The sequence below is a fragment of the Theropithecus gelada genome, chromosome 12, assembly GCF_003255815.1.
Source record: "Theropithecus gelada isolate Dixy chromosome 12, Tgel_1.0, whole genome shotgun sequence".
Classification (NCBI taxonomy): Eukaryota; Metazoa; Chordata; class Mammalia; order Primates; family Cercopithecidae; genus Theropithecus; species Theropithecus gelada.
In genome coordinates, this window is record NC_037680.1 from 50744349 (window position 1) to 50756413 (window position 12065).

Consider the following 12065-nt stretch of genomic DNA (forward strand, 5'->3'; position numbering starts at 1 on the left):
CAAACTTTCAGATCATGAACGCCATCTTGGAGAGTAAGATGCTCAGACTTCTCCCTCCTCTCAGGACTCTTCTTCAACAGCCCTTCTGCAACAGGGGCTTGGGAACCAACATTTACACAAAATACTTAAGTGAACCTTTCCATTATGTAAGTTTGAGTAAACACTGGCTACAGCATCAGTGGCAAAACCCTTTCGGCCAGCTTTTTGAGAGCCATTTAAGTCTGCTGCTATCATTTAAAGTCATCCAAGTTAAAATCTTCTGTGCTTATGTTTTTCTTCTAATCTTTCTTCTTTGGTCAACCTTTCTTTCTACCTAAGTTTTAATTCTTCAAAGCTCATTTTAGTCCCACCTCCTCTATTAGCTACGTAATTTAACATTCAGTTACTCTCTATTAAATAGAGCCTTACATAATACCATACTTTGTTTTCCTGACTAGGTTGTAAACTGGGATTACTCTATGTTAATTTGATGTGTCTGATTAGACTGTAAATCAGGGGTTGAGCCTGTATCTTCTATGAGAGCTTGAGTTCAAAAAATAAAACTTACTGGCTGATGTGTAAGATGTCAAATACAGAGTTGGCAAATATAATTATTTCACAAAGTAAGCAAAAAACTTCAGTTCTAAGAATTAAGCAAATGCAGGCAGAGAGATGTTAAGCAGCTTGCCTAAAGTTACACAGATACTAAGTAGCAAACACTTAGCTATGTACGGAGCTACATAGATGCCTGGCTGTAAACCTGGCTGCAAATGAGGCATCTGTGTAGCTCCACAGCTCCTCAGTCTGTGTGCTTAACCACTAAGTACATGGCTTCTCAGAACTGATGGTTTTCTCTATATGAAAGGTTATTCCTTTTGCCTAAGATACTCAATGCTCTTTTCCCATGTCTTGCATGCCATGCCAGCATCCTTCCTGTCATTTAGGTCTCAGCTTAACGTTGCTTCCTTAGAGGAGCCCTTCCTGACCACTTAATCTAAAGTAATTCCCCATTTAGTTCTTATCACAGTATCCAATTAAACATTCATCACAGAACTTATAAATACCTGATATTTTCTTATTTATTAGTTTACTGTGTGTCATTCCCAATATAATGAAAGGTTTTGGTATTGTGTTCCTAGAGCCTAGAACAAGGTCTGGCACAGAAAAAGTGCTCCATAAATGATGATTGAATAAACATGTTTATTTTACCAACCACTGATGAACATTTAGGGTTGCTGCCAATCTTTCACTACTATAAATCTCTGAAAATCTACCTTATCACATTTTTATTATAAATTACTGGAAAGCAAATTTCTAGGTAAAAAGCTATGCATGTTTTTCAGGCTTTCGATATATATCAGCAAATATATAACCTTTCCAGAAAGGTTGCTCTAATTTATCAAGAGAGGGTTAAAATGTTCATTTTGGTTGGGTGCGATGTCTCACACCTGTAATCCCAGCACTTTGGGAGGCTGAGGTGGGATGATCATTTGAGCTCAGGAGTTCAAGACCAGCCTGGGCAACATGATGAAACCCCATCTCTACAAAAAAAAAACAAAAATTAGCTGGGCATGGTGGCTTACGTCTGTAGTCCCAGCTACTTAGGAGGCTGAGGTGAGGGGATTGTTTGAGCCTGGGAAGCAGAGGTTGCAGTGAGTTGAGACCCGTATCACTGCCCTCCAGTCTGGGCAACAGGATGACACCCTGTCCCAAAGAAAAACAAAACACAAAATAAAATGTTCATTTTACCACACTTGTGAAAATACTGGATGCATACCTTTTAAAATCTTTACCAAGGTTTGACAGGCAAAAAGGTAACAAATTGTTTTTGTTTTCATTTCCTTGGTTATTAATGTTGTTGAAAATATTTTCATATGTTTAATGGTCATCTGAATTCCTCCTTTTGTAAACTATCTTTATGTCCTTTGCTCCTTCATGTTTGTGTGTTCATCTTTTTCATATTGACTTGAAAGAACATTTTTGTTTTTGAGACAGAGTCTTGCTTTGTCACCTGGGCTGGAGCACCGTGGTGCAAACCTGGCTCACTGTAGCCTCAACCTTCTGGGCTCAAATGATCCTCCTGCCTTGGCCTCTCGAGTAGCTGGGACTACAGGTGCAGACCACCAAGCCCAGCTAAATTTTTTTGAATTTTTTGTAGAGATGGGTTTCATCATGTTGCCCAGGCTGGTCTCAAACTCCTGAGCTCAAGCGATCCTCCTGCCTTGGCCTTTCAACATGCTGGGATTACAGGCATGAGCCACCATGCCCAGCCCTGAAAGAACATTTTCTATATTAGGGGTATCAGCTTCATGCAGAGAAACCATACTGTTTCCACAAAGGTAATGCTTCTCATCTTCTCCCACCCAGGTGCTCAATTCATTTAGATAGAGAAAGACTTCTTAAGCCTGGTTACATAAATGTTAAAAACTTGATAGGAACCAAATACTTGAGCACTTTTTCTACTTCATTAATTTGATCCTGAAAAAGTTCATTTTACTAAGGAATAGTACCACAGTAAAACCCCACCATAAGAGGGTTCCAAAAATGTTAATTGTATAGATTGAGTGACTGAGTTATTATAAGGTTAATGAATAGAAATGGAGGGCTGGAGGGCCGGGCGCGGTGACTCGCACCTGTAATCCTAGCACTTTGGGAGGCCGAAGCAGGCAGATCATGAGCAGGAGTTCGAGACCGTCCTGGCTAACACAGTGAAACCCTGTCTCTACTAAAAATACAAAAAATTAGCCAGGCGTGGTGGTGGACACCTGTAGTCCCAGCTACTCGGGAGGCTGAGGCAGGAGAATGGCATGAACCCGGGAGGAGGAGCTTGCAGTGAGCCGAGATCGCACCACTGTACTCCAGCCTGGGTGGCAAAGCAAGACTCTGTCTCAGAAAAAAAAAAAAAAAAGAAAGAAATGGAGGGCTGGAGAAGAGCCAATAACCAGCTTTGTTATATCTGAATTCACATAATTGTGGGCATGTTTTTTTGAGGTTTTCGTGTTTTCAACACTCTTAAAAACAGGTTAACTATTCAGTTAGCACAAGTTCTGATTGTTAGCAGACTTTCTAATATAGACTCAAGAGAAATCAAGTCTATTGATTATTAAAAGAAAGCACTAAGTCTGGAGTCTATGCCACTCAGGATCAGAGTTAGACAAGGCTGAGGCATAAAGACAACTACTACTTCTGCCTGTCTCAAGTCAACCATGAGTCATGCAGTTGCAGGGGCACTATAAGGTTCGAGTGAAAGAAAAGATAAGATGCAACCCCTTCCAGAAAACAGGCTGTACTTCGATGTAACAACAAATCCCTGTGACTAAAAAAGAAGTGGTCAGAAATATTTGAGCCAACGGGTATATAACATACACTTCATTTCCTTTGGGGCTTTATTTCCTTTGAGGCCTTTCTCCCTTCTTCTACTAGTTAGCTGGGGGCAAGGGAGGAGGACGCATTAGGTAGGTAAGTTTTTAAGGGTACCTGTACTGTGGTATCAGTGGGATGTTCTTTTGTCAGAGATTGCCAGACCTAAGTCCCTATCAGTATTGTCTCACCTAATTAATACTGAGTGAATAATTTCCTTTTACTTAAACTGCGCAGTTTCCTTCTACTTAAAAGGTGGTTACTGGCCAGGCATAGTGGCTCATGTCTGTAATCCCAGTACTTTGGGAGGCTGAGGCAGGAGCTGGAGACCAGCGTAGGCAACATGGCAAAACCCTATCTCTATTAAAAAATACAAAAACTAGCCAGGCATGGTGGTGTGTGTTGGCAGTCTCAGCTAGCTACTCGGGGGGCTGAGGTGGGAAGAGAGCTTGAGCCCGGGAGCTGAAGGTTGCAGTGAGCCGAGATTGTGCCACTGCACTCCAGTCTGGGCAACAGAGCCAGACTTGGTCTCAAAAAACAAACAAACAAAAAAACCAAGCTTATCATTCATCAAATTCCTAAACTCCTAATAGGAAAACTGGCACTTTGAATCCTATAGCCTGAATCAGCTTGCTGAAGAATCTCTAGCTATCGAATAGAGGCTGAAGATCGTGTGTTGATTGAGGGTAAACCCTGGGGTCAGACTGAGGCAGCAGTGAAAGCCAAAGGGAGTCTAAGGAGGTGCATCACAGGCCTTGGTGGCCTGAGAGGACAGGGCTTCAGGGCTTCAGGGCTTCATGCCCAGAGCATCTGCTTCAATAGAGCAGCCCCGCTTTTATATGTTCTGTATACTGAGGTCTCATGTCAGATTTCTTAAAAGAAAAAAAAAGAGTTCTCTAGCTGCTTTAAAAATGCAGAAAATCTCCAAGTTATACTATCATCCTTATTTTAAAATAAGGAGCTGAAGTTCATAAAAGTGAAAGGCCTTGCTTAAGGTTACAGGATTAAACAGATTATCTCTATTATGATCTATTACAAGCTGGAGTTGGATTATTGTGCCTGTTTCAGTAATATACTAACAAAGCACTGATAAATTTAAGTTAAAACTTCTCAGTTTAGTATCTCTTTAGAAAAAGAACCAAAATGATCTAAACCAAATTAGACCCATTTTTCTGCAATAGACGGTAATATGCAGGACAGTAAGTAACTTTAAGTAAAAAACAATTTTAACATACTCAGCTTTGTTTTTACCTCTGTACTAAAAAGAGATGGCTTCTGAGGCTTTCAGTACAGTCTATTTTTATAATTCAGGAGAATATGAATATGAGAAATAACCATTTTTTCCTTCCATTTTTAGGCTACTAGTCTGATAAACTATGTTTAATGTATTTTACTTTAAGACTTAGTTCATAGGGCCTTGGGCTGGAAAATTTTAACTTAATCCTATTACACAGCATTTCAATTCAACATATATGATCAGATTTTCCCATTAATCATATTTTGGGAATGGTCTTAGTCAAAAACAAACAAACAAACAAAAATAAAAACCACACACACAAACCCAAATAAAACAATACCCAGAAAGAGCAAAGAAAAATGTTGTTTTATCTTTCCTTGTTTGTCCTCTCCCGAAACAAATCATGTCTAGTGCCTACCTGAGCCATCAGTAGGAACCGAACTTGCATTGATTCCAGAAAGACCAAACAAAGGACATTCTCGATCTGTGTTGACATGACCCCATTTGTGACATTTAATGCACCTCACATTTCGAACCTGAGAAATAATGAACGTGATTTTGGTTACTGAAAAAGTAAGAATCTAACCAATGTTCAAATTCCTATTCCCTGATAGAATTTAAGCTAAATTACATTTTTAAAAGATCTCCAGGGAAAAAGACTCCAAACTATGTTTGGTAATTGAATACAAAGACTAAAATATTTCACTATAAATTTTGCCTAGAAACTAAGCTGAATCTCATTTCTTTTTACCTTTCACTTGGTGGCAATATAATGTCATCCAAAAAGAAATGGTAAAATACCAAAAAGAATTATGTCATTATGTGAAGAAATTAAGCTTAAATTCTCTCATTTTAGTAAGTTAACCTTTAAAGTTTCAAATTTCGAAACCCGGAGCTAGTAAACATTTTCTGTAAAGGTCCAAATGTAGTAAATATTATTATAGGCTTTTTGGGACAGATGTTGTCTATTCTAACTACTCAACTCTGCTTCTGTAGTGGGAAAGCAGCCATAGCCAATAAGTAAATGAATAGGCAAAGCAGTGTTTCAATAAAACTTTCTTTACAACAAGGATTTGCCCTCTGATGATAGTCTGTCCTGATTCTAAACCAATAATAGATTTAAATCTTTTCTTGACATTGAGCTGATTCTCCAAATTTTTTGAAAACTACAGAGACCAATATCATTATAGCTCTCACTATAAAAGTTTGATTCCTGTCTTTTTTTTTTTTTTTTTTTTGAGATGGAGTCTCACTCTATTGCCCAGGCTGGAGTGCAGTGGCGCAGTCACGGCTCACTGCAACCTCCACCTCCCGGGTTCCAGTGATTCTCCTGCCTCAGACTCCCGAGTAGCTGGGATTACAGGCACCCGCCACCACGCCAGGCTAATTTTTTGTACTTTTAGTAGAGACAGGGTTTCACTATGTCAGCCTGGCTGGTCTCGAACTCCTGATCTCATGATCCGCCACCTCGGCCCCCCAAAGCGCTGAAATTACAGGCATAAACCACCGCACCCAGCCTGATTCCTGTCTTTTATCAGCCTATTACATTTTATGTTTTCTCCTCTATTCCTTATATTATCTCATACAAATCAAAACTGTAGTGCCCCTTTTCAGCTTAAACACCTTTCAGACAACAATATAAAAATATATTTATTAAATAAAAATTATTCTTACAGAGTAAAATATGTGTTACTTGCCTGAATACCAAAGGGCTGATCTCTGATGTTCATGTCATCTTTCGCATATCTATTAAATAGAGGAAATGTACAAACACAAAATTAAGAATAATTTAAAAATTAAACAGCAGTTAATCAGAAAAATAGTTTTACACTTCTAAGAACATTATGAAATATATTACTTCAGTAAGAATATAGAACTATAAAATCTATCTAGTATTTCCAAACACCATTTAGTTATTATGTGTCCAGTCTGATAATCTGTGATTTTAAAAAAATGAAAAAGTATACAAAACAAAAGACTATGATCAAGCAGATTAGTTGAATAAGACAGCTAATTAAAATCATTAAAAATAACTTTTCACATCAGTTGCCTCCTCTAATGACTGAAAAAGCAACATAAAATGGGATATCAGTAAATGTAAACTTAATGATACATATCTTGTCTTAAAAGTAAACCAGTCCTTACTTTTCTCGTGGGGCTCCTTTCTGCCATTCAAATTTGTATTCGGTCTCTCCTTCTGTTTCTTCTTTCTAAAAACATTCATCGAAAATTCTTTTAATTTTTCCATATAACACAATCAATTGCAAGTAAATTCAGACACAGAAAATAGTCCTTTACCTCTTTGTTTTCTTGATTGCATATCAAAAATATGGAAGAAAAAAGGTAAGACAAGTTAAAAACATCAATATAAAAATCTACTGTATTCACTATATCATGTTATTTAATTGTCACTTATAAGAATTCATTGGTTTGACTTTTTTTCTTCTTTCACAAGATAAAAATTCAGACCACTGCAGGATAAAATACAAAATTAAAATTAATAAGCATGTTAATTCACAGTTATTAAACTTTTTACTGTTCATTGACAGTGAATATTATGTTTTTTATTTACAAATGCATTAAATATTTAGTAAGAAGGACTAAAGATACATATACAAATTATGAAAGAATAAGTGTACTTTGGACATAAAGGATTTTTTCCTCCTCAAGGGCACATTATGAAATATTACCAGATTAGAAAGATATTTTTTAGTATTTATTCTGTTGTATGATTATAGTTTTTATTATCTTCACAGGATAATAGCAATTTTAAAAGATGGACAGCAACTTTAAAAAAATATCTGTCATAGTACTTTTCAATCTTTAGCTGCAAACACATCCAAGACTTAAAAGAAAAGGAAGGAGGCCAGGTGAGGTGGTTCACACTTATAATCCCAGCACTTTGGGAGGCTGAGGCGGGTGGATCAGGAGGTCAGGAGTTCAACACCAGCCTGGCCAACATGGTGAAACTCTGTCTCCACTAAAGACACAAAAATTAGCTGGGCGTGGTGGCATGCTCTTGTAATCCCAGCTACCCGGGAGACTGAGGCAGGAGAACTGCTTGAACCCAGAAGGTGGAGGTTGTAGTGTGCCGAGATGGCGCCCCTGCACTCCAGCCTAGATGACAGGGCAAGACTCCATCTCAAAAAAAAAAAAAAAAAGAAAGAAAAAGAAAAAGAAAAGGAAGGAGATAAGTACCTTTTTTAGCTCCTGGTGGGGCTTCATACATGAAATTAAGGCCATTCTTTACACGTTCATCTCCCATAAGCAATCTAAGTGAAACAAGACAAAGTTAACGATTTTATGTAGGACAAAAAAAAAAAAAAAAATTATAGAATAATCCACTCCCCACCAAAAAACCTAAGGGAATTAGGATGAAATATTTTTGTTAGAAACAGAATTCAAAAACTTTACTCCACTAACTAGATTACATCCAAATGGAAATTAAACAGTGCTGCCTCTTTAGTAACTGGTTATAAGCTCTGAGACTTTCTTACTACCTGAGAGACCCTAGCCATCTTAACAAAAAAGAGGAAAAATAATATGGTTATTTTGATTACAGGATTTTCTCAAACCCTGAAATGCTGTGGGAATTATGACAACTTTGAAATCCCATATGCCATCACAAATTTACAATTAAGTTAAAGAATGCCAACACCTTTTCTTAATTGTAAGGGATCAAATTGTTTTGTTTTTTCCCAACAAAAAAAGAAAAGGCAAAGGGATCAGTTTTGGAAAAAATGAGTCTCTCAGGGATTTCTTTAGGAAGTCAAATCCAACTAGGGCTTGTAAGAGTCACAGTAAATGAGAAAATAAAATTCTTTCATGAGGCCAGTGAAAAAAGAATAATTTAAAGAAAGTCTATGGCTGGGCACAGTGCTCACACTTGTAATCCCAGCACATTGGGAGGCCGAAGCAAGTGGATCACCTGAGGTCAGGACTTTGAGACCAGCCTGGTCAACATGGAGAAACCCCATCTCTACCAAAAATACAAAAAATAGCCAGGCGTAGTGGTGTGTACCTGTAATCCCAGCTACTCGGGAGGCTGAGGCAGGAGAATCACTTGAACCTGGGAGGCAGAAGTTGCAGTGAGCCGAGATCGTGCCACTGCATTCCAGCCTGGGTGACAGAGCCAGGCTCTGTCTCAAAAACAACAGCAGCAGCAAAAAAGTCTACACATGCCAATTAATATGATGGACTCAGTGTCTGGTGCATGACAAAAATCACATTATTTATAGTTCTGTTTTAACACTGAAAGTTCCCTGTTTGAGCTCTGTTTAAAAAAAGATACGCTAGGTTTTTTAGAACAAAAAGCTCTGTAATGAATGGAATGACTGGTTGAGTCAAAGTTTTAATTCATAAGATCCAAGTAAAAATAATAAAGAAGGAGGCTAAAGAGTGAACATAATTTTTCCTTATATTTGGAAAAGACAATCACAAAGGATATATGACATGATTATAATTCCTCTCCTTATATCCACTGGATTCTATAAAGACCTGTAAAAAAGAAGCAAAAGGCCACAGGGATCTACATCCAATAGATGTAGATACAGACAGAGCGATATTCAGCAATAAAAGGGATTGAAATACTGATATATGCAATACCACGGGTCAACTTCAAAAGCATTACGCTAGGCCGGGCGCGGTGGCTCAAGCCTGTAATCCCAGCACTTTGGGAGGCCGAGACGGGCGGATCACGAGGTCAGGAGATCGAGACCATCCTGGCTAACACAGTGAAACCCCGTCTCTACTAAAAATACAAAAAAAAACTTAGCCGGGCGAGGTGACGGGCGCCTGTAGTCCCAGCTACTCGGGAGGCTGAGGCAGGAGAATGGCGTGAACCCGGGAGGCGGAGCTTGCAGTGAGCTGAGATCTGGCCACTGCACTCCAGCCTGGGTGACAGAGCGAGACTCCGTCTCAAAAAAAAAAAAACCAAAAAAAACCCAAAAAAAAAACCAAAAGCATTACGCTATGTGAAAGAAGCCAGTCACAAAAGACCACATGACATATGATCTAATTTATAGGACATGTCCAGAATAGGCAAATCTATAGAGACAGCAAGGAAATTAGTGGCTGCTCAGCACTGAGAGGTAAAAGGGGGACAAGGCAGGGGAATGAGAAGTGACTGCTAATAGATAGAAGATTTCTTTTTTGGATAATGTAAATGTTCTGAAATTAGATTACAGTGATGGCTCCAAAAGTCTAAATATACTTAAAAACAACAAATACTTTGAACAGGTGTATAAGTTATATCTTAAATTCACATAATTAAAAATATCAAAATTAGCCCGGCGCAGTGGCTCACGTCTGTTATGCCAGCACTTTGGGAGGCTGAGGCAGGTGGATCTTGAGGTCAGGAGTTCGAGACCAGCTTGGCCAACATAGTGAAACTATGTCTCTACTAAAAATACAAAAATTAGCTGGGCGTGGTGGCAGGTGCCTGTAGTCCCAGCTACTCGGGAGGCTGAAGCAGGAGAATCGCTTGAACCTCGGGGGCAGAGGTTGGAGTGAGCCAAGATCACGCCACTGCACTCCAGGCTGGGCGATAGAGTGAGACTCCATCTCAAAATAAATAAATAAATAAATCAATAAAATCAAAATCAAATACACTGAAAGCCAAGCTCAGTATCACTCGTTATTAGGGAAATGCAAATCAAAATCACAATGAGATATCACCTTGCACCTACTGGATGGCTATCTTCTGGAAAAAAAAGGGAAAATAACAAATGCTAGAGAGGATATAGAGAAACTGAAATCCAAGTCCATTACTAATAGGAAATGTAAAATGGTGCAGTCACTGTGACAACCAGTTTCGTGGTTCCTCAAAACGCTAAATATAAACCTACCATGCGATCCAGCAATTACACTCCTAGGTATATATCCAAAGGAACTAAAAACAAGGACTTGACCAGCTATTTCTATGCCAAATTTATAGCAGCATTATTCACAATAGCCAAAAGATGGAAGTAACCCAAGACTCAAACAGATGGATAAACAAAATGTGGTATGTACATACAAAGGAGAATTATTCAGCCATAAAAAGGAATACATTGCTGATACATATTACAATATATATGAACCCTGGACACATTATGCTAAGTGAAACAAGCCAGACACAAAGGAACAAAAATATATGATTCCATTCATATGAGGTATTTAGAATAGGCAAATTCATAGACAAAGAAAGTAGAATGGTGGTTGCCCGGGGCTGTGGGGCCAAGGGGAATAGGGAATTATTCTTTAATGGTTTAATGGTTACAAAGTTTCTGTTGGAGATAGTGAAGAAGTTTTGGAAATGATGATAGTTCACCACACTGAATTTAAGGGTACACTGAATTGCACACTTAAAATGGTAAATTTTATAAAATACGTATTTTACAAAAAAACCCACAGACAAACCATTTCATTTATATGTGTATTTTTAAATTTATTTCTCTCTCTTTCTTTCCTTGTTTCTTTTTGTTTTTTAGAGACAAAGTCTCACTATGTTGCCCAGGCTGGTCTCAAACTCCTGGACTCAAGCAATCCTGCCCCAAAGTGTTGGGATTATAGGCATGAGCCATCGTGCCCAGCCCAATTCATTTATATTGAAACAAAAATAATAATAAAACCCAAACTAAAAGATTGTTTCCCACATTATGCAAAATTCAACAAGTATATAAAGTAAAAGGTATGGGTATAATATTGGTATTTTTGTTTTAACCTCAACTAAAAACTTACATAGTTTTTTGGACATCCCATAAATCTTCGTATTTACCTAGACAGAATAATAAATGTGATTTTCAGCTGGGCGTGGTGGCTCATGCCTGTAATCCCAGCACTTTGGGAGGCCAAGACAGGAGGATTGCTTGAGTACAGAAGTTCAAGATCAGACTGAGTAACACAGTGAGTGAGACCCTGTCTCTACAAAAAATAAAAAATTAGCCAGGTGTGGTGGTGTATGCCTGTAGTTCCAGCTACTCAGGAGGCTGAAGCAAGAGGATCGCTTGAGCCCAGAAGTTTGAGGCTGCAGTGAGATATAATTGCACCACCGCACTCCAGCCTGGGCAACAGAGCGAGACCTTCCTCTCAAAAAAATTTTTTTTCATTTAAGAAAAAAGTATAAAGTGACTAAAGCGATTGATATAATAAACATTAAGAAATCTCTAGGACAGTAAAAACTTAAAAGAGAAACCACAGATTACTGAAGAATGAAATTGGCTATCAAAAACAGCACTTTTGAAAGACGAAGAAATATTGAGTACCTACTCCACGCATGGTAATAAGTGATATTATAGGGACCTACTGGCAAATGACCAATTACTCATACATTTGCACTCAAATGACCAAACCTAGAAGTAATAACATCTTAGTGGCAATGAACACACTTAGTGCTCAGATCCTGGTTTCTAAATATCATTCACCAATGAAAGGAACCTGGGTGCCTTGGAAAACTGGTTGATTCCAGTGTTGCATCAGGGAAAATAAAAGACAAGTCTGACCATCTCAT

General features: G+C 38.3%; 1 protein-coding gene across 1 annotated transcript in view; it reads right to left on the reverse strand.

Moving 5' to 3' along the window:
* Positions 1-12065, reverse strand: part of CIR1 (corepressor interacting with RBPJ, 1) — a 48807-nt gene that overhangs the window by 26531 nt on the left and 10211 nt on the right. Inside the window, exons 3-7 of the mRNA XM_025404263.1 lie at positions 7775-7848; positions 6875-6885; positions 6722-6786; positions 6274-6322; positions 4995-5112 (exon numbers count right to left, since the gene is read on the reverse strand). Of these exons, the coding sequence (XP_025260048.1) occupies positions 4995-5112; positions 6274-6322; positions 6722-6786; positions 6875-6885; positions 7775-7848 (317 nt within the window). The remainder of the gene's footprint in view (positions 1-4994; positions 5113-6273; positions 6323-6721; positions 6787-6874; positions 6886-7774; positions 7849-12065) is intronic.